Source organism: Eptesicus fuscus, chromosome 3 (assembly GCF_027574615.1).
Source record: "Eptesicus fuscus isolate TK198812 chromosome 3, DD_ASM_mEF_20220401, whole genome shotgun sequence".
NCBI lineage: Eukaryota > Metazoa > Chordata > Mammalia > Chiroptera > Vespertilionidae > Eptesicus > Eptesicus fuscus.
Genome location: NC_072475.1, coordinates 59,448,195 through 59,475,489, shown reverse-complemented (window position 1 = coordinate 59,475,489; position 27,295 = coordinate 59,448,195). Strand labels below are relative to the sequence as shown.

At 48.7% G+C, this 27,295-nt stretch overlaps 1 protein-coding gene and 1 long non-coding RNA gene across 2 annotated transcripts in view; one reads left to right on the top strand and one right to left on the bottom strand.

Annotated features, from left to right (window-relative positions):
• The first annotated feature begins 1,706 nt into the window (after positions 1-1,706).
• On the top strand, positions 1,707-4,930 carry LOC129148586 (uncharacterized). The gene is made up of 3 exons (XR_008555578.1): positions 1,707-1,813; positions 2,778-2,845; positions 4,739-4,930. It is a non-coding gene; the product is annotated as an uncharacterized LOC129148586 (long non-coding RNA).
• HGD (homogentisate 1,2-dioxygenase) overlaps positions 2,433-27,295 on the bottom strand; it is a 46,525-nt gene continuing 21,662 nt past the window's right edge. Inside the window, exons 6-14 of the mRNA XM_008146648.3 lie at positions 26,678-26,769; positions 25,508-25,542; positions 24,602-24,681; positions 23,593-23,692; positions 21,406-21,530; positions 18,824-18,928; positions 16,291-16,417; positions 5,352-5,533; positions 2,433-2,771 (exon numbers count right to left, since the gene is read on the bottom strand). Coding sequence (XP_008144870.3) covers positions 2,622-2,771; positions 5,352-5,533; positions 16,291-16,417; positions 18,824-18,928; positions 21,406-21,530; positions 23,593-23,692; positions 24,602-24,681; positions 25,508-25,542; positions 26,678-26,769 — 996 coding nt within the window. The 3' untranslated portion in view covers positions 2,433-2,621. The remainder of the gene's footprint in view (positions 2,772-5,351; positions 5,534-16,290; positions 16,418-18,823; positions 18,929-21,405; positions 21,531-23,592; positions 23,693-24,601; positions 24,682-25,507; positions 25,543-26,677; positions 26,770-27,295) is intronic.

Sequence of the window (27,295 nt, the reverse complement as noted above, 5' to 3'; positions counted from 1 at the left end):
CCCTGGCTGTGAGAGAAGTCTCTCAAAAAGAAAAAAGAGAAGGGTGGCTTCTATCGCACCCTCTCCAACAGGAAAATATATAGAGATGCCAAGGGGATCTGGCAGAAACCATCCTCTCATAGGAGGAAACGTAACCAGGGTGCCTTTTTATAAAAGAGATTTTCTATTTCTAAGCAAAAAGATAATGTTTCTTGGGGAGCCTAGTAGGGGAAGGTACAGTAAGTCCCCACTTAATGTTGTCAATAGGTTCTGTGACTTGAAGTGAAACGACAAATAATGAAATGAATGTTACCAGAGGCTCACTGATATAAACAAGAGTTAGGTTCCTGTGGCATCTCATCGTTATAATGAAACAGCAAACGAAATGATGATATTTGAGAATAGGGAATTAAGGAAACGATACAGATCTTTCTAGCTGATCTGAAGCACAACAGGAGAAAACTAAATCTTTTTTTAATTAGTGTGAACAGCCTGGCTTGGGTGAAATATTGTCTCCAGCTGACGAGCTGCTGCCAGCAGCGGGGAGAAAGTACATGGGCTTTGATGCTAAATGGATGCAAACCCAGAACGTTGCCTTAGCTCTAGGAAGGCTTTGCTGCAATTCTAGGAAGTTGGTAATATCTAATTGAAGGCTAGAAGACAAATAGGTGAGGGTTTGGGTATGTATAAAGGTAGGGTTAGATAGAACTCATTATGAAAAGGCTGAGTTTGGGAATAAAATATTTTAGTGGTTGTCTTGGTTTGGGTTATTTGGGAGATGAGCCCAGGAAGAGTGGGGAAGTGGGAGGGAAGGAAGCTAATAGGGGGTGATTAGCAGAATTGCCACCATGGACACATGGAGCAACATTAAGTCCTCAGTAAACATTTTGGAATTCGTCAATTTTGGTCTCTGCTGCAACCTCATTGGTCCAGGACAATGTTGCCTTTTTCCTGCACCATCACAATGGTCACTTCGGGGTGCCCCACACCCATTTTTCTTTCAGTTCCTTGAATCCACAAGGCCTTCTTTTCTTAGAATGCTCCTCCTCCTGACCCCACTCCAGCCCAACCCTCCTCCTCCAATGACTTGTTCCTTCCTATCCTTTAGGTCTGGCTAAATGTCACTTCTTCATTGAAGACTTTCCTCTCTTAAGAAAGATCTCCCCATCCCAGCTGTTACTCCCAACTCAGTTCCTGTTTGTTTTCTTCTTGGCATGTTTCACAGCTTGTATTTATGTTATTTCATCTGTCTCCTTCTCTAGAACGTAACCTCTGTAAGGGTAAGGGACACGTCTATCTGCTTGACCACCATGTCCTTCACCCGGTTGCCAGATTGAGCAAATAAAAATACAGCCTTCCCAGTGAAATTTAAATTTCAGATAAATCCTGAATAATTTTTTAGTACAAGTATGTCTAAAGCACATATTCAATTACTCAGGGTTTACTTGAAATTCCAATTTAACTGGGCATCTTGTATTTAATCTGGCAACCCTAGTTCCTAGACCCTGACACATGGCTGACTCTCACTACACATCGTTGAACAAAAATCTGGTAGCAGCATATGAACATTGCTACTATGGCAACAAAGTGGGGGAAATGTGCTAAAACTACAGAACTAAATGCCACTTCCCATTCCTTTCTGTTCTGATGTGCCTGTCTCCTCATTCCAGGAGAATCCAATCAACTCAAAGTTCCGGACAGCCCAGTACTCTGGGGGAATGCTGGCCATGGGAAGGGAGCTGTTAGGAGCAGCTTTCCCACACAGCATTGCCTGTTTTGCTGTGGTCTGAGCACAGTGGCCCTTGATCGTCTTCGGCCCAGATCTCCCCAGACTGTGAGCTCAGTTCTTCTTTTTCAATCATTCATCCCCAGTGTCTCACTCTGTAGCTGGCACATAGTAAGGACTCAGAGCATGGTTAGCAAATGGGCTGATAGGTGAGTGAATAGTAGGGTGACTAACTGTCCTCCTTGGACCATGACTGAGGTGTTTTCTGGGATGTGGGGCTTTCAGTGTGAAAATCAGGGCAGTTGGAACGCTCAGTGAACGATGCTCACCCTCAGTGGCTGAGCTTCTTGTCCATTATCACTGTACTGGCTGCTATGTGACTAAGATTAGACAGTGGCTGCCCTGGCTGCCCATTTGTTTAAGGATGACACTAGATGCTTAAAGCTCTGCTGACCCCCTTTGCTTCCCTATGCTTGAGCTGACTCCTGGGACCTTGGCCTTGGCTTCAGCCTGAACTCCTGGTCCTTATGTTGGCCTGCCCTTCCTTGTGACTTGGTCTTGTGGTCTGTGGCAGATGCCCTGGACTCGTGCTTCTGGAATAAAGGGTCTCAGGCTAAGAGCATGTGAAGGGGTCTCAGTCCAATGGCGTGGACTCCAGTGCTGGCCGCCACAGGTCTGCTCCATCAAGTGCTGATTAGGACCAATTGCCACTTTCACACAACACCAGGAAGTATTTATTGAGTAATTAAGCTCACGGCCACAGAACTTTCTAAATACATTTCTACCAATGTCTCAGTCACTTGACTATCAACATGTGAGTTCTCATTTTAACCCGCCCCCTCACCCAACACTGCCAGAAGTCACCAGATTCTAAGGGAAACAAATCCATTCTCAACTAGGCAGCAACGCTCCAGTCTCACTTAGGTCCTGCTGGGCTCCTGGAATTGGGGGTGAAGTGGCTCTTGAGAGGCTCCCAGCACTTGTAGTAGTTGTCATCCAAACAGTGAGAGGTCTTGAGCCCCCACTTGGTGACGGCCATGCTTAGAGAAGACTCAAACATAAATGCCTGTAGGAAACGACGAGAAAGAAGAGATGAGGTGGATAACAAAACACATCTGACTAGATGTCAAGAGGCAAGGGGTGAGTAGGCAGAATCTCTGAATAAATAAGTCTTGTATGCTAGCACGGGGTGGAGAGCAGGCCCAGGCCCTGGCTTCTGGCTCTGACCCTACCATCATAAGTGGGTGATACCTTACGGAAGGCCTCGAACTTCTCAGTGCCTCCAGTTTCACTCTAAAAAAGTGAAATTGGACACATAAGCCTCACATTGTCCTTGTAGCGTTATGGAGCTAGATTTGCTAGATCCAAGGGCAGTGGTGGGAGAGTCCTAGTAATATTCACCCTCTCAGAGGCTGTCATTGACGGTGGCTATGTCCGTGTGAGGGAGGCCACACTCCCCACTTTGCAGAGGTGGACACTAAGGCTCAGCCCCGGGAAATGACTTGTCTAAACTGATGGTAGCAAGAAGTGGCAAAGCTGGGATTTGAGCCTTTATTTTTCAGGACTCTGACCAAGAGATGAGTTGGGAAAAAGAAAAGGAGGAAAAGAGAGAGTGAGGAGAAGAGAAGCAGGAGGCAGGAATGGCTGTAGCTCCTTTAGAAACCCTATTCCAGAAGGGAATGGATGTTGAATGTCCTGTGTGTTCAGGAGGATTTTGTCGCCACAGTAAGAATATGTAAGTGCTCTGTGCACTGTAGACATTCCAGCTTCGCCGATGGCTGAATTTCCTACTCTCTGTGGCTTTTTAAAAGAATAAAAACCAAGCAAACAAAATAAGACCCTACAATTCTGATGTGCTCACATTATTAGAAATTACAAAAATATAGATGGGCAAAAAGGAACTAAAAATTCTCTGTGCCCCACGTCACTGTTTGGTGTCCAATACACATTAACTTCTTTTTGCCTAAAACAATGGAGATGATTGTCCCTGCCCGACTTCCCGGGACAGGCTTGATGTGAGGACAGGATGAGATCATGTGGCAGTGCCTTACACGGTATAAAGCACTCTTCAGATATGAGGGTTGTTATCAAGGCCATTATTATTGTTGTCTCTTGGCTGACTGCTTCTTAGGAGCCTTGCTGTCTTCCTGGAGTAATAAAACCCCAGCCCCATTGAGCTATGAAGACAGAATTGCATAAAGTTAATTTATTCCAAACTGGAATAAGGATGAGGCATATAGATGGCCCTGGGTCCAAATTACACCATGAGAAATAGTGAGGGAGGCCCAAAGTTAGGTCCAGATAAGGTGTTTGGCCCTCTCCCACCAGGTAGGCTGGGCTTCCTGGCTACCCAGGCCTCCCAGCTCCTGTGGCCCCCACATAGGAGAGCACGTTCTCATCTGTGCTCCGAGCCCTAGCCATGCTCTCATAAAAGCAGCCCTGTCCCAGGCCTCACTGTTGCAGAACACCGCCCCCTGGTAACACTGACTACCCCAACGTTTATTGAATGGCAACTCTGGGGTAGCCTGTGCACCTCAGGAGCCTTCAGAGGCAAAAGCTTAACGGATATTCTCAGACCATGCCTCACAGAGAAGCAGGGGTGTACAAAAACCCCACAGAGGCCCTTCCAAGGGGCAGCAGATCTGAGGTCAAGCAGAGGAGACTCTTCTCAGCCTCCCCCTGCAGACCAGCTGCACCGACTCGGGCCCCGGGATGGAGACTAAAAGCAAACTGCACGGGACAGCGGGACAGATAAAGCTCCCTGCTTAGGTAGTTTGCAAATTGGGCATGGAGTCAGGTGGGTCTGTGCTATTGATTTTAAAGCCAGGTAGCATTGAAAGCATTTGTTGAAAAAGACAATGCAAATTTGCGTATGATTTAGCATAAAATGACTCCTTGTGGTCCATAAACTCTACCTCCAAGAATGCAAAAATAAAATAAAATCAAGAACCGCAGCCGTGTGCAATTGTGTTCAGCCTCAGTGTTTACAGCCGGACTCAGGAGGAATACAAAACAGGTTTTAAATCCCATCAGTTTCATCCCATGCCAAAGGAGAGCAAAAGAAAATGAGAACACAGCAGAGAAGTGCTGCGCACAGTCCTGACCCTCCTTGGCTTGAGAACCTGGCTGAAGGTGACATCTGCATCTTCTGCTGCTGGGGCCCTGGAGGAGTACTTCCAAAGCAGGAGGTGATCCCGAGACAAGCACAGACACACAGGGATGCATGCAGATAAGGGGAGATCCTTCCCGCAGTATTAAATACACACCCTGACATTTGAACAGTGTTGGACGGTCTTTAAAGTTAAATTATAGCCACCTGCTGGGTTGGATACCATACCCATTCTACAGATGGGGGAAATGAAGCAGAGAAGTTAAGTGACTTACTCAAGGTCACACAGGAACTAAGAGCTAGGATCTGAAGCCAGGCCTGGCTCTAAGTCCAAAGTTCTTTCTACCCTCACTACATGGGGAATCCAGTATACACACAGCGGGTTGCATCCATATGCACATGGGAAAGGCACACAGACACACACTCTCCGCTCCTGACTCCTCCTCTGTGATTTTGGAGAAATAGAAAAATAGACACTTCTCTCAACAAGACTGGGGGCTCCAGAGGCCACCAGGGCCTGGCATTTAACTTGCTTACCATGGTGCCATCAGCAATCCTCTCAGGTACCAACTTGGCTTTGCTGGCCTTCTCAAAGCACTCGGCATCAGGCCCGTGGGGAGTCATGGTGCTGTGCAGGCTGCCTCCTCCTGGCAGGAACCCACCTTCCTTTGCCTCATAATGACCTTTGATGAGTCCCATGAATTCACTCATGCAGTTCCCTGGGAAGGTGGAAGCAGTATTATTTTTATTATCCAAAGCAGACCCATAAACATTAAGACCCTTCAAACATTATTTCCACAGAATGACAAGAAGATAGGAGAATCTGATACATTTTGTAAGATTAACAAAGAATACAGATTAACAAAGGAACAAACACAAAACATTCCTTAGTGTGGAATTCTTGGTAGGCAGAGCCATACTCCCTCCTGACCATGTGGATTAGCAGAGATCTTGTATTCCACTGCCTGAAAGAAAGTAGACTAGATCTAAAGAAAAGCAGAGCCCAGACAAGAATTCTAATAATAATTAAAATGTACATTGTAATAAAAAGTGAATGTACTCTTTCATTTAGGCTTCCAAGCCTCATATCAAAATTATCTTCTTTTATGATCTGAGTTGCTTCCCATATAACCCCACAGTAACACATATATCACCATATTTCTAGTTCCCAATCTAGAACACTGAAGTGGTGTGTGTGTGCGTGTGTGTATGTGTGTGTGTGTGTATGGAATGGTGAGGCAATGTAAAGAACTCTGGACTTAGATTTCATTATCAAATGATAACCTGTGTAAAAAGATGTTAGTATTTGTAAAACCCAGTCCATAAATGCTATATTCTAACAAATATTATCTTCTATGTCTGAATCTGATATCATCTTATTCTTTCAATATTAAAAATGGCCATTAGGTTCATCTTTTTCTATTTCCATTGACATTATCCTCGTAGAATTCTAAAATCTTACAATTGGAAGGGACCCTTACTTCTACTCAATACAGAATAATTTTCTATATCATTCCCGACAGATCGTCTCCTGTGCTAAGCCTGTGAATGGAAGCTCTCTACTCAACAAAGCTACTGAGCTCTAAACTATCTAAGTGCTCTACTCAACAAAGCTTAGAATGTTAAAAACTTCTTTCATGTTAAATGGAAATTTGCTTTCACATAAATTAAATACACTGGTCCTAGTTGTGTTTTCTGAAGTCACACAAAATTTGACAAAAATCACCATATTCCCACTCTTTCAAAAGTAGGTTTTTATTGAAATTAAGCTTTTTATTAGGATGGCAACACATTTAGAGCAAGAATTAAAGAAATATAACATCTGAGTAAATTTAAGTGCCTTTCCATTCATCTACCCACCTACCCATTCATCCATTCATCTGTCCATGTCTCACCCATTCCATCTGTCTATCCACCCATCCAATATATATAATTGGACACTGTGCTAAGTACTGATGAAAATGAATAAGAAATAGCCTGTCTAAAATTACTCACAGTCTCTTTATTAACTTTTGGTCGAGAATATGTTTGTATATTTTCAGAAAACAACTCCGAGACCATGTGGATTCCAGCAACAGAGAGGAATCGACAGGACTACTCCAGCCATGAAGACAGAAGAGAAGCAGTCCGGAGATGGAAGACGCTGACGTCGCCTTGCCATACTAGCAGTCAGCAGCTGTGCGTCACTGCAGGTTGCCCAGGACCAAACCAGAGAGGGTCGGACCTGCATTACCACCATTTGTCCACCATCCAGAACTGAAATATCGTTGCTGACATGTGCACATAAGGAACTGTTTGACATTGAAATTGGGTTGCAAAAGAACTGTTGGCCCAGAAAGAAACTCAAAATAATAATAATAATAATAGTAATAATAATAATAATAATAATAATAAAAAATTACTCACAGTCTGTCCCAAGAGAGTGCTAAGAGTACAAATGATGAACAGAGTAGAGAGATATGACAGTGGCAACCCTTGCACAGCCAAACATTTGACATTATAAATGCCCAACCCCTCTTCCTTGCATGTGAAGTGTAACCAAGTGCCAAAATAATTCTGTAATTGACTGAGCAGCCATACCCTCCCTGCCCAGACAACACAATGCTACTACAGGCCCTACAGAAAAGGTAAGACCAATGTCATGGCTCCATTTGTTTCTCCATGAAGCGAAAATAGAGGAAAAGATGCAACTGTAAGCATAAAGTCTTTATGCTTTTTAAACACAGTTCTGCTCATGATTTAAATATATTGTCACTTCTCACTCCAGTGTGTGTACTCAGGGTCACCTTCACAGCCCAATTTTAAGAAGAGAGCAAGACGGAATTCAGCTTTGATCTGAATATTAATTTAGGTAGCAATGAGTTTGGTGATGACATTTCTATATCATTTTCTATATTTCAAAGGACAGTGGGAGGTAGACCTTGCCTTTCTGATTAATGCTGAAACCAGTTGACCAAGGCACATTAAGATGACCAGATGCAATATTTCTACACAAATAATTCTCCACTTCTCCTATAAAGTCACATCAAAGTAGCATGATTCTGATTATTACTAAAGCAATATCTTAAAAATCTCCTAGTAAAAAAGAATTTCTAACTTGGGGTTCTATGGTTTTTCCAACTAACTTGGGGCAACCATACCTTTCTGGAGATCTATCTATCCAGGGCCCAATTTACTTGAGAGTCTTTATTTTATTTTATTTTTTAATTTCTTTATTGATTAAGGTGTCACATATTTGTCCTCATCCCCCCATTCCCATCCCACCCCTCTCCCCACGCATGCCCCAATCCCCTGTTGAACTTAACCGTTGGATAGGCTTATATGCATGCATACAGGTCCTTTGGTTGAACTCTCCCCCGCCCCCACCCGCCCCCGACCCTCTTCTATCCTCCCTCTGAGGCCCGATAGTCCGATCGATGCCTCCTTGCTTCTGGTTCTGTTCTTGTTCCTCAGTCTATGTTGTTCATCATTTCCTCTAGATGAACGAGATCATATGTCACTAGATATATACTAATAAGAACTGAATGTGAGACGAGCAATAATATTTATGCTGACAGGCAAATGAATCAATCTGTAGCGAGCTTCCCCCTGGACCAACAGTTCTTTTGAGACCCAATTTCGATGTCCAGTAGTTCCTTATGTGTACATGTCAGCACTGACCCCTCAGCTCTGGATGGTGGACAAATGGTGGTAACGGAGGTCCGACTCCCTCTGGTTTGGTCTCGGCCGAACCCAGGGGCACGGCGTCACCCGGACTAAGGGGCACGTGGCCTCACCCATACCCAAGGGGCGCGTGTTCTCACCCGGGCCTGGGACCCAGCCTCACCCGGATGGATCCAGGGGCGCACGGCCTCACCCGGACCCAGGATCTGGCTTCACCCGTACCCAGGGACGCTTGGCCTCTCCCAGACCCAGGGCCACTTGGGCTCACCCGGGCCTAGGTGCACGAGGCCTCACCCAGATCCAGGGACACATGGTCTCACCCGGACCCAGGGACGCTTAGCCTCTCCCAGACCCAGGGGCACGTGGCCTCACCCGGGCCTAGGTGCACGAGGCCTCATCCGGATCCAGGGACACATGGTCTCACCCGGACCCAGGGACGCTTGGCCTCTCCCAGACCCAGGGCCACTTGGGCTCACCCGGGCCTAGGTGCACGAGGCCTCATCCGGATCCAGGGACGCATGGTCTCACCCGGACCCAGGGACGCTTGGCCTCTCCCAGACCCAGGGCCACTTGGGCTCACCCGGGCCTAGGTGCACGAGGCCTCACCCGGATCCTGGGACACCTGGTCTCACCCGGACCCAGGGATGCTTGGCCTCTCCCAGACCCAGGGCCACTTGGGCTCACCCGGGCCTAGGTGCACGAGGCCTCACCCAGATCCAGGGACACATGGTCTCACCCGGACCCAGGGACGCTTAGCCTCTCCCAGACCCAGGGGCACGTGGCCTCACCCGGGCCTAGGTGCACGAGGCCTCATCCGGATCCAGGGACACATGGTCTCACCCGGACCCAGGGACGCTTGGCCTCTCCCAGACCCAGGGCCACTTGGGCTCACCCGGGCCTAGGTGCACGAGGCCTCATCCGGATCCAGGGACGCATGGTCTCACCCGGACCCAGGGACGCTTGGCCTCTCCCAGACCCAGGGCCACTTGGGCTCACCCGGGCCTAGGTGCACGAGGCCTCATCCGGATCCAGGGACGCATGGTCTCACCCGGACCCAGGGACGCTTGGCCTCTCCCAGACCCAGGGCCACTTGGGCTCACCCGGGCCTAGGTGCACGAGGCCTCACCCGGATCCTGGGACACATGGTGTCACCCGGACCCAGGGATGCTTGGCCTCTCCCAGACCCAGGGCTACTTGGGCTCACCCGGGCCTAGGTGCACGAGGCCTCACCCGGATCCAGGGACGCATGGTCTCACCCGGACCCAGGGATGCTTGGCCTCTCCCCGACCCAGGGCCACTTGGGCTCACCCGGGCCTAGGTGCACGAGGCCTCACCCGGATCCAGGGACACACGGTCTCACCCAGACCCAGGAGCGCTTGGCCACTCCCAGACCCAGGGCCACTTGGGCTCACCCGGGCCTAGGTGCACGAGGCCTCACCCAGATCCAGGGACACATGGTCTCACCCGGACCCAGGGACGCTTAGCCTCTCCCAGACCCAGGGGCACGTGGCCTCACCCGGGCCTAGGTGCACGAGGCCTCATCCGGATCCAGGGACACATGGTCTCACCCGGACCCAGGAACGCTTGGCCTCTCCCAGACCCAGGGCCACTTGGGCTCACCCGGGCCTAGGTGCACGAGGCCTCATCCGGATCCAGGGACGCATGGTCTCACCCGGACCCAGGGACGCGTGGCCTCTCCCAGACCCAGGGCCACTTGGGCTCACCCGGGCCTAGGTGCACGAGGCCTCACCCGGATCCTGGGACACCTGGTCTCACCCGGACCCAGGGACGCTTGGCCTCTCCCAGACCCAGGGCCACTTGGGCTCACCCGGGCCTAGGTGCACGAGGCCTCATCCGGATCCAGGGACGCATGGTCTCACCCGGACCCAGGGACGCTTGGCCTCTCCCAGACCCAGGGCCACTTGGGCTCACCCGGGCCTAGGTGCACGAGGCCTCATCCGGATCCAGGGACGCATGGTCTCACCCGGACCCAGGGACGCTTGGCCTCTCCCAGACCCAGGGCCACTTGGGCTCACCCGGGCCTAGGTGCACGAGGCCTCACCCGGATCCAGGGACGCATGGTCTCACCCGGACCCAGGGACGCTTGGCCTCTCCCCGACCCAGGGCCACTTGGGCTCACCCGGGCCTAGGTGCACGAGGCCTCACCCAGATCCAGGGACACATGGTCTCACCCGGACCCAGGGACGCGTGGCCTCTCCCAGACCCAGGGCCACTTGGGCTCACCCGGGCCTAGGTGCACGAGGCCTCATCCGGATCCAGGGACGCATGGTCTTACCCGGACCCAGGGGCGCTTGGCCTCCCCCAGACCCAGGGCCACTTGGGCTCACCCGGGCCTAGGTGCATGAGGCCTCACCCAGATCCAGGGACACATGGTCTCACCCGGACCCAGGGGCGCTTGGCCTCCCCCAGACCCAGGGCCACTTGGGCTCACCCGGGCCTAGGTGCACGAGGCCTCACCCAGATCCAGGGACACATGGTCTCACCCGGACCCAGGGACGCTTAGCCTCTCCCAGACCCAGGGCCACTTGGGCTCACCCGGGCCTAGGTGCACGCGGCCTCACCCGGATCCAGGGACACATGGTCTCGCCTGGACCCAGGGGTGTGTGGGCTCTCCCAGACCCAGGGGCGCTTGGCCTCGCCCGGGCACGGGATCCAGCGTCATCCGGATCCAGGGGCACTTGGCTCCACCCAGACCCGGAGTCCGGCCTCACCTGGACCCAGGGGCATGTGGCCTCACCTAGACCCAGGGACGTGAGGCCTCACTTATACCCAGAGGCGTGTGACCACACCCGAGCCCAGAGGCACGCAACCCTGCCCGCACCCGGGTCTCAGCGGGGCCCCGTCTTCCCGATCCCAATTCCTGCCGGTCAATCCCCCCTCAGCAATTCCCCTGGCCATCCTTCCAGAGCTCCAGTATGGCTGCTGCAGAACTCGTCGGGCGGCGGCTCGGCGAAGCTCCGGTGCACCCGGTGCATGGCGGTGGGCCAGTCTGGCGTCGCTGCGTCGGCCCTTGGGTCTGCATCGGTGGCTGGTCGCCGAGCATGCGCACCTGGCCGCTTCCGGGGCATTGAGATTCTTGACGGACTCAGAGGTCAGCAAGCGCGGAGTCTCCCACCCCATGTCTCATAGGGGTTCGTCTGTCCGTGCTTGGCTGCCAGTGGAGCCGTCCCCTCAGCCGGAGACCGCCGGGGGATCTGCGCCGAGCACGTTCCAGGCCGCTGTTGTATCGCCTGAGCCTTAGTTCTTTTGTGTCGCCTGAGCCGTAGTTCTTAAAGTGTGGTCTTTGGGTCACCGGCATCAGCATCATCCCACATACCCCTCTTTTATTCTAGTTGTAGAGCATCTACTCAGCCAGCCCTATGGTGGTCTTGGATGGTGTCTGCTCTGCTCTCTTGTCCTAGTCTCAAAGTTGTTGTGGTAGGCAACAATCAGGCTTCCGCCCTATGCCTCCATCTTGGTCCTCCTTTGTATAGTTAAGTCTTGATTGTTGTTGGTGTCACTGGGGGGGCTCTCTTTGTCTATAAAGGAAGAGTTGCTGTGCAGGAGACACGTTTATGGGCCGGGTCTTGGTGCAGCAAAGCTTTGGCGCTCACTGAATATTCCCGTTGAATGTGTCCCTTATGCACGTGGTTGAAGTCTGGTGTCATCTCCCACAGACCACCAGATGCCCTCGTTTCTGGGTCTCCAATGGGGTGTAGATCAGCTACTGCCTTAGGCACTCAGCAAGGATTACAGCAAAAACTGTAGTTTCTTCCTCCTGTCTGAGTGGCCCTGGAGCAGTCCGACTAGAACAGCAGATCATCTAGTCCGCTGCCAGAGGGCAGGCCACCCACATGCATAAGCCGTTGCTTGGGGCGCAGGTGTGCCTGCAAGATTTGCGGGGCAGGTCTTCAAAACGTGCGGGGCGGGTCCCAGGGCGGGGCGGGGTCTCAGGGCGCCCACAGGCCATGGTGCGGCGAGCCAAGATGGCTGTGAGTCTGGTCCTTCTGCCTTCCACGTATCTAAGTCCCCTCGTTCCGCACTCCAGCGCAGCAAACACTGATTGCTGGGCGCACCTCCGCAAGAGTCCCGCCTCTCCCCGCAGGCATCTGGGTCTCCCGGGGTTCGCCAGAAGATGGGTTTCAGGGTGATGGAGAGCCAATCTCCCCTAGGTTTGGAACAAAAGCCCCTCTCCCCCGCCACCAGCCAGACCCACGCACCTCCACACCTCATCCCCTCCGATTTCGCTGGGTGCGAGGCAACAGAACAGCCCCTAACCTCCGCCACCATCTTTTTCATACTTCCCAATCTGTACCTCTTAATCCCTTCATTTCAGTCAACTCTACTGAAGTCTAGCGCCGCTGGGAGGTGCACGGAAAGGGCGCCCGGGCCTCCATCCAGTGCGCGGTGCGCGCGTCCCGCGGAACCAGGCGCGCGAGGGCCACGCGGCTGGGACGGGCGCTGGGCGGCCGCCGAGCTCCAGGCACCGCCATCGCCGCGCTCCGGACGTCGCCGCCGCGGCGTCCCCCCAATTTATACTTCTTAATCCCTTGAATTCAGTCAACTCTACTGAAGTCTAGCGCCGCAGGGAGGTGCACGGAGAGGGCGCCCGGGCTTCCGTCCGGTGCGCGGTGCGCGCGTCCCGCGGAACCAGGCGCGCGAGGGTCGCGCGGCTGGGACGGGCGCTGGGCGGCCGCCGAGCTCCAGGCACCGCCATCGCCGCGTTCCGGACGTCGCCGCCGCGGCGTCCCCCCAATTTATACTTCTTAATCCCTTGAATTCAGTCAACTCTACTGAAGTCTAGCGCCGCCGGGAGGTGCACGGAGAGGGCGCCCGGGCCTCCGTCCGGTGTGCGGGGCGCGCGGCCCGCGGCACCAGGCGCGCGGGGGCTGCGCGGCGGGGACGGGTGCTGGGAGGCCGCCGGGCTCCGGGCGCCGCCGCTGCGGCGGCGTCCCCAGCGTCCCGGGCCGGGTGGCCTGCGGGGGCGGCGGAGTTGCGAAAGTGAGTGAGTTTCCCAGGGTTTCGCCCGGAATGGGGTTCAGTGCAATCGGAGCCGGTGCTCAGCGCACTCCGGAGCCTTTATCTCCTTCCTGCCAGTGAACTCCGGCCAGGTCATCAGCCGTTCCCTCCTCTCCGGTTCCATCCTCCCCGCAGGCGCGTGTGCTCGTGTCTCCGCCCGTTTCTCCATACCTCAGGTTTTTACGGCTTCCCCGACTGTCCCCGTGGCCTTCTCCTTCCCCCCAGCTGTGGGTATTTCAGTCCGCCAGCTCTCCTGTGGTTCTGGACGATGTCCGTTCTGACCTCTAGTTGTATTTTTGAAATTGTTGTGCCCGGCTGCAGGTTAGGTGTTTAACCTATGCCGCCATCTTGGTTTCTCTTGAGAGTCTTTAAAGGGGCATTTCACAAAGCTATTTTGTTTCAGGCAATCTGAGCTACAAACCAAAATCAAGGAGTGGGTTGAAGCTGTGGCACAGGTAGCAGACTTGTCTGAGTCAGACTGCTCCGCTGTCCCTTGCCCTGGGTGGGGAGACAGCCCGAGGCTGCTGTTTCTCAACACGGAACTGCACACCTCCTGCCTCAGAATCTCCTCACTGGCTGGTGCACATGCAGACTGAAGTTCCACCTCAAAACCAACTAATTAACCTCACTGGGAGTGGGCTCTGGGAATAAACATTGAACAACTATGGTCCCTGGAGCAGTAGCATCAGCTTCACATGGGAACTTGTGATCAATGTAAATTGTTGGGTCCTGGACATACCCAAGCAGAAAGTCTGAGGGAGAGGCCCAGGAACGTGTGTTTCAATAAGTCCTCTTATAGCCTGACTGACACTGAGAACCTGCTCACATGGAAAACCATTACCTCAGGCACACAGAGCAATCTCAATACAAGAACCACGTGAAATGGGGACTTATCAAGGACTAGCATGTGAGATACAGGCTCTAGGCCAGAGCAGCTCTCTCTCCTTGATAACAGGGCCTCTGGGGGATGAATTTTCAGGAGGAGAGTTAGGGCCTATTATGGGCTTGACACTCTTCAGAAAGGACATAGTTTATTACAACTTTATTCAAAAGCACCTGGTGTCTTTGTCGTGGTAACTAATTGAATCCTTTTCTCAGGCATAATGGTGTCACCTGAAAATGTGCTAGGATTTGACCATGAAGTGTCCTTCCACTCTGAGGGCCTCTGCAAATGCCTAAATTGCCCACTCAGTGCACCTTTCTATCCTGTTGCCCTGGCATCTTGGGAGCTGGTATTACAGAGAGGAGCCTCATATAGACAGAAGGCCCTGAGGTTAACTAGGGAAAGGGGGTTTGTTTTTAGAAATGTTCCTGCCCTGCCCTAACCGGTTTGGCTCAGTGGATAGAGCATGGCCTGTGGACTGAAGGGTCAGGTTTGATTCCGGTCAAGGGCAGTACCTTGGTTGCGGGCACATCCCCAGGGGTGTGCAGGAGGCAGCTGATGGGTTTCTCTCTCATTGATGTTTCTAACACTCTATCCCTCTCCCTTCCTCTCTGTAAAAAACAATTAAAAAATATATATTTTTAAAAGAAGAATGTTCCTGCCCAGCCCTAGCCAGTTTGGCTCAGTGGTTGGAGCATCAGCCTACAGACTGAAGGGTCCAGGTTCAATTCCGGTCAAGGGCATATACGTGTACCTCGGTTTCAGGCTCAAACCCTGGGCATGTGTGGGAGGTAACCAATCAATGTGTCTTTCTCACATGGATGTTTCTCTCTCTCTGTATCTTCCCCTCCCTTCCACGCTCTATAAAAATCCATGGAAAAAATATCCTCAGGTGAGGATTAACAAAAGCAACAACAATAACAACAAAAGAATGTTCCTGCTCAGAATTTTTCCAGAATTCTATGTACAAAATGCAATCTCCAGGAAGTGGAATTGTACATTGACCTTTAGGTTGAATTTACAGCTAGCTACTGCACAATTAAAAATGCCAGCCTCATTAAGTACAGCCATGAAGTACTTGGTGATGCATTCACTTACTGAGCAAATATCTATTACATGCATATTATGTACCAGCCCTGTGCCAGGCACATCGGTTAGTGGTCGTGAGCATCTGCTCTGGCATCAGATAGCCTGCAATTCAATCCTGACTCCACCACTTGACGAGCTGTGAGGCCTTGAGCAAGTACCTAATCCTTCTCATCTCAGTTCCATCTTCTGAAAACAAAGGGGATAATGATGCTACCTATCTCTGACAACTGTTATGCTTTTACAGAACTAATAACAGAGCCATAGAACAAGGTCAATAATGTTAGCTGTTAGTAATAAGGATATTAATAAAATAAAAATGATAGATTTCATAAGTTCTCCTTTAGGCAACAAATGCTTTGCAGAAACTGCTTCCAGAATAGGGTCCCTCCCCTAGTGTGGACTGTAGTCTGCTCTACCTGGCCAAAATAATTCAAGAAGGCACATTTTACTGGTTCTCGCACCAGACTTAGGTAATGAGGTTTCTCAAAACAACAAGTCCCCCCGCTCCACCCCCAAAAAAGCATCTGAAATGTAAAGAAACTTCTTGCTTCACACTTCATCAACCTTTCTACCTCTCTTCAGGGCCAGAGGAACTGGGCTTAGGCTTTACAAAGTGTTTCCTCCTCAGGGTCAACCCGTCGCTGCCATCCCATGGGGGAAGTTGTGCTATTTAAGCAGCTAAAGGCCTCGGGAGGCAGGGTCCTGGACTCCAGCCAGGGCAGGGCGTCCAGAAACACCTCCGGCAGTGTTCCCAATGGGCAATGCTCACTGCTTTGCTGTCTCTTTGGTTCCCAAATGTGACTTGGCGAAAGAGAGACTTACTGTGGTAATAAGGAGGCCTGAAGGTCTTATCAGCGACCCCCCATCGAGGTGGGAAGATGACAAAGTCAGCGATGGCCACTCCAGGGCGGAGAGACTTGGCAGTCAATACTGTGAAAATGGACGGGTCCTGTGAAAGCACAAGGAGAGGCTGATCAAGGAGGAAAGGGAGTGACTGGATAATGACACACATGGCTCCCTCACATGAAGGGGTTTGGAGGGACACTCTAATTTCTGATCAAACCACACAGGCCAGGCTGAGAAGTCTGGGCTTGCCATCAAGGTGCAGTAATCACTCATCTGACCTTCCCCTCTTGCTGTGCTGGAAGCAAAATGAATTAACACCAGCTAGGAGGATTCTGAGCTACTTTTTCAACCCTGCTGAGCCTATTTCATGTAAGTACTACCCGGTGGGCCTGAGAACCAGTGGTGCCTACCTCCCAACCTGAAGTCAGGGTGACCAGAGCTGGGCTGTACCGCAGGGAGCTCTGGGCAGAAGGGATGCTCAGAGTAAGGTGGAGATAGAAATAAAATATCCAAGCTTTGGTACAAATGTAGGATCTGCTTCTCTTTAGCGGGGGGGGGGGGGGGGGGGGGGGGGGGGGGGGGGGGTGCGGTCACAGAGACTCCAGATGGTATCCTTATTACTTTCTGACCCTTTTTGACTCTCAGATTTAAAACACACCACGTACATCACTAGTTTGGGTGGTGATAGCGTAGAGGGGAGTAGGTTGAGGGACACTATAATAATTTTAAAAGAACTGTACAATCCTTCAGTGAAAAGATTGAGGTTCAGTTTAATTGAAATCAGTGATCATGTTTGCTTTCAGATGCCATTCAGAGATGATTGAGATCTATTCCCTGCCCCCTTTAGCATTATTGGTGGAGGGGTGGGGTAGGTGACTAAAGGAGTAATAAAACAGGTGCATGAACGACTAATCACAGCAAGGTGCTGAGGGCAATCTGACTTTATAAATAGAGACCCAAGGGAATATAGAGGAAGGAGTCCTGTCTCTACCTGAGAGGATCAGGAAAGGCTTCAAAGAGGAGGTGACATTTGAGATAGGTGCTGAAGAATTAAAGGAGAAAGAGAGAGAAGAAAGAAGAAGGAAGAAAAGAAGGAGGAAGGAGGGAAAGAAAGGAAAAGGTATTGTAAGCGCAGAAAACAGGAAAGGCATAAAAATGCACACAGGTTTTATTAAGAGGAGAGAGGGGCAAGAGGTGGCACTGGCAAACAAGACCATGGCCAGATGGTGAAGAGCCTCAATACCCACTTCAGAGCTCAGACTTAATCCCAAACCGCAGGGAGCCTGCAAAGGTTTGCTTAATGCAGTGGTAGAATGATCAGATCTGAATTTTGGAAAAGTAACTGCAGCAGCAGTGCTGAGGAGGCTGAACCTGGGCAAATGCAGGTCAAAACACCAACGCTTATTGCTGTGAGAGTTAACACTTCATCTGCCAGGAGAAATGACCTGAAACCATTAGAGAAAAGGTAGCGCGAGGCTCAAATAAAGCTCCATCAGTCTCGCAGGATCCTTTTCCATTTTGTTTTGGGCATGATGCCTCATTTTCTTCTTTATTTGGTTTTATTCAGAGTTGCTGCCGTTCAGAAAGGTCTTTTTGTGCCCCCCTGCGTCCCCCTCCCCCAGATAAGCTGCACTGGCTCAGAGTAATCTGTCTGTCTTTGGTTCTCTCCCTTCTGCTCTAATTATCCCTCCAGCTTGTGAATTAAGTTAATCTATTATGAACGAGGCGGCACACTGAACTTTCCCCCAGGACTGGCACTTTATCAAGAATGTGGGGCCTCAGGGGCCTGCACGGCAGACCTGGGGCCTATTTGTGGCCCCTTAATTGAGTGAAAAATATGACCAAGTTCTTAGTCTAGAATTTCCTTGGTTTGAATTCAAGCACTAAACATTATGAGTAACTTTATTAGAGAGCCTTCGGCTCTATCGCTGCTAGAAACAGCCAGGAGTGGAGACCCTGGAGTAGGCAGCCGGAGGCAAATCGACTCTTGGTATTTGTGGGCAGGACGGAGAACTTCCCCAAACCAGAAATGTTTCTTTCTTATCACTCCATCACTGACACTAGCAGTTGGTTTTCTTCTGGGGATAAACTTTCCATGAAGAAAATAAGTTTTTAGCCATCAACTGTGACAACTGTATTAGAGAATGGAGCTGTGTTCACAGGTTGGGTGTCTGGCCTGGCTTCCTCACTAGCTTAAGGTGACCAGATCGTCCCGCTTTTGGCGGGACAAAACCGATTTTTAACAATTTGTCCCGCGGCCCACGGCGTTTTAAAAAAGTCCCTATTTTTGGAAAGAATCGGGACGATCTGGTCACCTTACACTAGCTGTTATTTAATCCTTCACCAAAGCCTTGCTGCAGGTGACTCAGATTCCTGTGAGCACAGTGACAAATGATGGTATGTCAGGCTTCCAAGGGTGACCCTGGAAATGTGAAATCTGTGAACGTAGGGGCCTGCTGTAAACCCCTCTCTCCCAAGGGCTCCCCCTTCTCCCAGGGGCCAGACTTACTGCGTGGTCATAGGCCACCGCGTTGATGACCATGAAGTTCTCCAAGTTGTACTTGTAGGGGGTATAGTTCCCGTGCCAGGCCACGACATTGAACGGGGAGACATTCTGATTGCAAAAGAAGCAGAAAAGGTGATCTTAGCACCTAATGCTTTTGTAGCCGTGATGCCCGTTTGTAGTTGGCATCACTCTCTCCTTTTGGATTTGATTTTGTTCTTATTATTTAATAATACCATCCTTTGGGAGAAGCCTAACCCTGAATCATTCTGTGGCTGCTTCACACACCCTCAAACTATCCCTCGTCTAGCCACTAACCCCATTTTTTTAGTTCATAACTGCAGCTGCCTCTGGTCACATGTGCAGCAAACAGAAGCACAGCACATTCTCCAAGTAGTGCCTTTTCAACAATTTTTAACGCAAATGTGAGAATCTGTGGATGCCAGCAATTCTCAGACCATCTGGGCCACCCTCTGGGTTTCCTGTGCGAAGGGCAGGCACGCGCTGTGACTGTTCTCCAGGTAACTGCTGCCCAGAGGAGTGTCCAGTGGACACAGAGCCTGGGTGGTGAGTGCAGGAGGGAGAGAGGGTCTCTAGGAGTTCCAGCCCCAGGACTTGAGTTTTCAGAGAATCCTAAGGTGATGCTTCTTGAGCCTGCCCTGGGGTGGGAGAGGATCGGTGTTTTGTTGTGGGAAGGTTGCCCCACTGTAGATATGGGTCTTGGATGCTGGCAACAGCATCCAATTCAGAATGTTCTAAAGACCACTGGAGAGGCCACTCACAGAGGTGTGGCCAGTGTTCGGTGAGCTGACTAGAGATGGGTGGTGTGGTATCTGAGCCTAGGAATAGTGGGAAGACATTGCCCTCCTAGACCTGTGGTATATGGGAAGGAAGTGTTACAGGACTACAGCAAGAGCTGAAAACCATGAAAAGGGGGCTGCCCAGTGGTGGGCTGATAAATATTTTACAAACAGCAATCTTGGAAAAAAATTTAAAACTCTGATCGTTAGCATTTGCTGATTTCTGGGGTATAAATACTCTCACCAGGATCATTTTTGAGCGACTCATGTGTTGTCACTAAGCACAAAGCTGGGAAGAGGTGACAAACCAGTATAAACTGGCTCCAGCATACCACTGGGGCTACCCAACACGAACTGAGATTGTGAAGGGATGCAAACACAAGAAGTAGGAAGCAGGGGGAAGAAAAACTTCAACGTGCAGGGCGTCATTGAGGGGGAAAAAAGAGGGACATCTGTAATACTTTCAACAATAAAGATAAGTTAAAAACAGAGAAAAAAACCAACTGCCTTCTAATTTCCTGTGAGGACCTCTTAGTAGTTGAACCCAACCAAAAGCCAGCTGGCTAGGAAGCCTGGGTGATACAGTCCATGTAGGTCACGCTCCTAAGGCCCAGATCATGGCAGAGAAGGGAGAATGGATCAGTGGGAGCTCACACGGAGAATAACCAGCATAGGGTCCACTTGGAAAGTGGAAACTATTGGGGCTGCTGGCTGCCTCTAGAATGATGGTTCTTTATCAACTGTATGTCAACAATAATGGGGAGAACATGCTTACAATGAATATAGATTTCCACACCCCATCCCCAGAGGTTATCGTTTTTGCGTTTTAAAGAAGCCTCCCTGATAATTTCTGATGCAAATGGTCTCTAAACCACCCAGAGAATAAGAGGGTGACAATGTATCAATGAGGGTAACCATTAGCCCTCAGGAGTCAATTTTAAGTGCCAAACTAGTTGGCCCCTGCTGCTTAGCATACCTTCTAGATGTTCCAATAATATGCCTTGGCAAAATGTAAGCAATAAGTCAAATGGGCAAAAATAAAGCAAACAAATAATGGCAGAAGAGATCTTTGGATTATGTTTGTTATATGATCACTTTAGGCTAATATATATTCAGTATATTAAGTAATAATATATACTAATTATATACTACATGTTATATAAAATATATACTAATATTAGTATATGTTTATTATAAATTACATATTATGTTACAATTGTTATTTATTTATTTTTATTGGCTTTAGAGATGAAGGAAGGGATAGAGAGAGAAACATAGATGTGAGAGATACAGCGATAGACAATTATTATTTTTATTATTATCTATGCCTTTGCTTATCTCCTGAGTTTACCAGGCTGGTGGTATAAACTAAATCAAGCTAATTAACTGAGTTCTACTTGTTTTGTATGGTTATTGATAGTATTTGAAATATGGTGGCCATTGATGAATATAAATCTTGGATGATCTGCCTATTACCTCATTTCCCTTTTAGAACATATTACCCTGTCTGTACATTATGTTTTCCCCACCATTTATATCCCCATGATTTTCATTACTTGGTGCATGGAAAGAACATGAGCAACAGATATGGTTCTACCATTTACTACGACTTTTGGTAAATTATTTGTCACTACCTGGCTTGTTTTCATGGCTACAAATAAAGCAAATACTATTTCATTTGTAGTATCTTAGTGGTGTAAAGATGAAGAAATATAATATATGTATTTAACACTGGTCTTGTCAATAAGTAGGTGATCATTCCCTCCACTGTCCACTGACCCTCTTTACCTGTTTGGCAGCAAACAGCTTTCCTTGGTATTTATTAATCACAGTGTAACCACCTGGCACTTGGCGATCTTCATACCAGGCAACGGGTATCAAGAAATCACGAGGATTGGCCAAGCCATTGGCTCCTAGAATACAATGACCCATAGTCTTTTAGACACTTTTGAAGTCACTTAGGAAAGATGATCATGGTTGCACAAAGCAAAAGGCCTTTCTATGTCAAGAGCCACCCTACAATGTGCTTTCATTGTTCAAAGGCTCATTGGATTCCCAGTATGGTACCTTTTTGAGAGGACTCAAAGAATTTGATCCAGAAAAACAAATCATGAAAGTCATCATCATCATTGCCAGCATCATCTCCCAAAGTTTTAGAGTGAATATGGTTTATAAAATCACTTTACATATATTATTTCATCACCACAGGTGAAGGGAAGAGAGAAGAGGAAGAGACTAGAAAAGAGGACAAGGGAAGATCTGATAGAAATACTAGACCTTTTTCTTCCCAAGAAAACCCTGATGGCTCTAGAACTCATCTACAGTCCTTGATCTATAGTCCTTGAGATAGAAAGGGTTCCATGCTGGTGGCCCAGGTGTGCCATTGCTCCTCAGACAGAACTCAGAATAAATCCAGGTCTGGAAAACTGCTCTCCAGCCTGACAAACCTGCTTGCTTACCTTTGTTTTGCAAGTGTTCCCTCCAGAGAAAAATAAATAAATCAAAAGACCAAAAATGAAAAGCATAAGTGCAAAAACTTAATTTAACTCTGAGAAGAGAGACCTGGGGAGTGTTTTATAGTTTCTAGCTCCTGGGGTTAAAAAAAAAAAAAAAAAAAAAAGGGCCCCAGCTGGTTAGAAAATTATATGTATTTTCAGGAGGGTACATGTTCCATAGAACCCGGAGGCTATGCTGACTGCAGAGCAGCAGGAAGCCAGACCAAAGTGGGAAGAGCGGGCGGTGAGCAGGATGACAGACGGCCCACCATGGCTCCAGCTGCCTCCCTGCTGCCTCCCACCTTCCTCTGACTATTTGGTTCCTCCCAAGGGAGTGACCAGAAGGCACATGCTGGCCTGTCCCTGTTTTGCTCTAAAAAAGCTGTTAACAAAAAAGGGAAGCATTGGGAGGTGTGGCCACCACCTTCAGCAAACATGCCAAAGATGAAACCAAGGGCCAATTTTCCCAACCACTCTTTTCACTCCAAGAGATGTTTTTTAGAACAACCCCTCCTACCACCTTCAATTCTTTCCTGCATTTCCTGCCTCCAGCTGGCCAGAAAAAATCAGGAGTGGGGCATCTTAGTTCACTTTTGAATGTTTTAATCTGCCTCATGGAGGCTGTGGTTTCCAGCTTCTTCATAGCACTGAGTGATGTACCCTTTTTGACTGTTAAGTGTTTAGATTTTGTGGAGTGTGCTCAGCAGGAATGTGAGGTTCATAGACTATGTGTCTCCTGGTCTGTTTCCTCTTTCCATAGGAATATAGCACCTGCCATTGTTATGGTTTCCACCCTGTATTGTCTATACACAACCAATAAACTTAAGACAATGATATCCCTTCTAGTCACAAAGCTCTTTCCCATTTGTATTGCTTAAGCTGTTCCCTTTCTTTTTTATTTTTCCTCATCTTTTCAACAAAAATTAGCTAAATCTCATCAATCTCATCTCTTCTGTGAAGCTGTTCTTGGTGACTTGGCTCACAGTATCCCAACTTCTACATCCAATAGGGTGTATGTACATACACTGCTCTCCAATGGCCTATGTACTGTTATAGGGAGAAATTTATAATGGATTATATTGGGTCATTTTCTGTTATGCACGTTATACACGTACGGGAAGAGGTTTGTGTTACCCTCGATAAGGTTTCTGTCACCACCTTCAGCACACATGGGAGCTGAAACAAACTGGTGGGTTAATACACCAATGAGCTAATAAGTGAAGGTTCCATTTCAGCCGCTGGGTCAGCGATACTACATGGAGCCCCTGAACTTAGAGGTCTGAAAAGAAAGTCTGGCATCACTCATGGAGTTCCAAGGGGCTTCTGAAATTCCCAACTACACTTGGTCTAGAGAAGAAGTTGTCTAGAGGAAAGTTAAAGTTTGAGTGAGATAATGAGGGGAGAAGAATGTTTAGCTCTCATGCAATTATCTGTGTCCTATATGTCAAACCAGGCTTAGAGGCTTGTGGTGGAGACTTACCAATTGGTCCCAGGTCAGGCAACTCAAAGTGGACACCGTAGACCTCCAGGATGTAGCCTCTGGTCTCCTCGAACACATCTACGCTGAACCGCATTCCTCTCTGGAATGAGAAGCAGACGCTCATGTGCCCTCCCAGATCACACATCTATATATCTAAACGCCTAAGTGACCGAAGGACCGAATGACCCATCACTATGATGCGCACTGACCACCAGGGGCCAGATGCTCAATGCAGGAGCTGCCCCCTGGTGGTCAGTTCGGTCCCACAGCGGGAGTGCCGCTCAGCTGACCAATGGGTGCCAGATGCAGGGTTCACAGCTGGCCGCCTCAGCACCGAGACGGGGAGGCCGCAGCGGAGTGGCAGCGGTGGCAGGTGCAGCAGGGCCGGGGATGAGCAGGAGCAGCAGGCCGGAGCTGCAGGCAGTGTTGGACTGCCGGTTTCGGCCCGATCCCCACAGGCCACGCCCAGGGACCCCACCGATGCACGATCAGTGCACCAGGCCTCTAGTTTAGTTAAAAAGAAGCTCCAGAGCCACAGCCAACCCCACATGCACAAGCTATAGTCTGCTGAACTAGGTCTGAGAGACAAGCAACTCAAAGATGAGTTAGAAATAAAAAATGTAAACCCTAATCACATCTGTGACCCAAACCAACTCTAGTGTATTACCTTATTTGGTTCAGAGATAATAGTGCCCTGATGTAGCAAACATTTCCAGAAATCTGTCTTCACTGCCCTCCACCCACATCCATGGCCTTATCCAGAGTGTGAGTAGATATTCAGGAAGGTGAACTGACAGTGCTCTTTGCTTTGTGATTGTGTGCTATTTTAAAACAAAGCAGACACCCAAGCCTGCTCATCCTTCTGCACAGGGAGCCTTCTGGGTAACTCAAACTCCCTCCCCATTGCCCAGACATGACAGAGAAATTTTAGAGTTGGAAATAGCAGCAGCTGCAACATCTGATTGCTCCCAAATTAGAGAGAGGCAGAGAGAGGGGACACATTACTCACCTGAATGACGCAGATCTCATTGGGCTGCACAATCATCTTGCCAAACTCAGTATAAATGAGAAGTTTCCCTTTCTGGGGAACTAATAAAGAAGACAGGGCAGCAGTGAGTGTCTCTTTTAATAGAAGAACCACTTCATGAAGAGTCAGAAGCTTAAGGCCTGCATTTGCTTTTTCATTCCCAACGAACAGAGCTTTAGTGAGTCTCAAAGGGAAAAATGTATGACAATTTAGGTTACCTATTTTATTATCTAGAAGAACATGCATGAAAAAATTGACTGTTTTTTGGGGGGTCTTTTTTAGTTGTCAAATAAGGATCTTGACTATGCACAATTCTGAGGATTGACCAAAAAGGGCACCTGAAATAGGATAGAAAATCACCTATTTCTGACACTTCCAGCAGAAGGCTATTATTTGCATGTCTAATGTCTACACCAAAGTGTCCAATCCAGAATATTTCTACTAAAGCCATCAAAAAGAAGGGGCAGACCAGACAAATCCCTAATTGACATTCCAGTTTAGGGGCTGGCATGAAAATCTGTATTTAAATTGCAGTTATCAATGACAGATAGCTTTTACTTGGGTGAGTATGAAGGCAAATAGAGTTATCTTAATAAGTTAATCTCATCTTGGTATTACTCTTCATTTCTTTTCAGCTGCTCAAATCTCCCATATTAGAAGGACCCAACAGAAATGGGCAAAATCAGAGAGACCAGGACATAGAGTAAGGGCTTTGAGGTACAAGAGGAATCTTTTCCAGACCCCCAATTGTCTTTAGACCTTAGTCTGCAGATTCCACTAAATAAGACATATTGAAAGATGAAGGAACATAACATGTATAAAATTAAAAAGAAGCTTATGACTAGGGCTAAATTCATAGCGAAGGGGCCTAAAATCTTCAAAACTTACCAATCAAGAAGTCCCCATCTGAATTGTAAAAGCATCTGAAACATAGAATCATTCCTGTGATTTCCTGTTTTAACATCACCCAGACAAATTAATTCACTGCACAAATTATTGTTCAGTACCCACGCTGCCAGATTTAGTACTGGGTATAAAATGGTGTGCAAAATTATCCAATCTCTGCCCTCATGAAGCTTAGGGTCTGGTAGGAAGTCAGACAGCAATCAAACAGAACTATGTCATCGTAAACTGTAATGGCACTATGAAAGTTAAGGCCAGGGAAATGAAAAAATAATGGACATGATCTAGCTTGAGGAATCAGCACGAGCTTCCTTGAAAGGGGGACATTTGACTTGTGATCTGAAGGAATCATCTAGGCAAGGGTTTAAGGAGGGAGGAGACTATCCCAGGCAGAAGGAACAGTATGTGCAAATGCTTTGAGGCAGGAGGACACATGGCAGGTGGAAAGAACTGAATGAAGGCTAAAGTGGCTCAAGTGGGGAGAGAGGAGGTGCCTGATATGAGCTGGACCCAAAGGGACATCTCCTGTGCCTTGTCATAGGGCTTTGGTCTTGGACCTGATTCATGGCTCAGGGAAGTTAAATGTCTTGCCCAAGGTCACTCAGGAAGAGTAGAATTGCCTTTGGACACAGTGGTCTGGTTCAAAAATGGTTCTGATATTCTGCTTCCCAAAGAAAAGGCAGGAATGCCATTCACGTACTTTTCTGATTAAAAAAAAAAATCCAGTATCAAAGCTCCTCTATCTAGGAATTTTAAGCTTACAAAGTTGTTAGCTGAAGCCAAAGTCTGTCTGCTTGACCTGCCACCTACAGGTGGTCCTAATGGCTGACCATGCATCATGACTTTGGACTCAAGAATAGTCCTGGGAACCTTAGAAATTAAGAATATTCTAACTCAAATCTGGTTAAAGCCAAAATGCCTCTTGGGTACTCCTGCTTTCCAGTGCCCTGTCGTCCCTTTTCCATTTGCATTGTTATGTGACATTCTTGTTTATGTCACAGGAGTCTATCAAGATAAAAATATGCATTTATTGTCATTATTAATAAATGCATGTCAACATTGCCCTGGGGAAGAAACAATAACAAAAACAACAACCCCTCTGGTGAGCAGCTTTTGGGGAAAGGGGATGTCCTACCTCAGGACTGAGTCACTTACCTGTCTCCCATGGAGGTGTTGCAGAGGAAAATGTGGACAGCAAGCCCATTGTTAGACCTGATGTCTCCAGCTCCACATAAGGTGTGCAGGCCCTGGGAGAGACCCGAAGGAGAAGGAAGAGTGAACATGAATAGTGCCTAAGAGGCTACCCCTCTTCCTGGTACCTGAGGACCATGAGGCAAGGTCCTAGTACAAGCGTCTTCCCTTTGGGACCAGTGGGACATTCAGGATCCAGGTTACCTATGGGGAGCCCAAACTTTATTGACTTATGTTTGGTAGATGGTGGTTCACCTTCGTTACCTGCCATGGCCCTAGCTTTGGATTGCCTTAATTGCTGCATCAGATGAACTTATAGAGCATCAATTGATTAGAGCATTTTTATCATTTTTGTACTTAGGTCAACCTGAAGGAAAGTTTCTATTGGAGGTAAAATCAGATATCCAGGAGGCTTGGAGAGGAAGACTGCACCATTAGGGACCAGTTAATGCCCCTCAAATACACCAGACCATGTGGGCACTCCTCTGCTTAGGAATAGGGTCAGCACTAATCTCTCCAGAACAAGGCAAAGGGAAGCACCTGGACCAACTGTAACCCTCTGCTGATCATCCACAGTCCAAG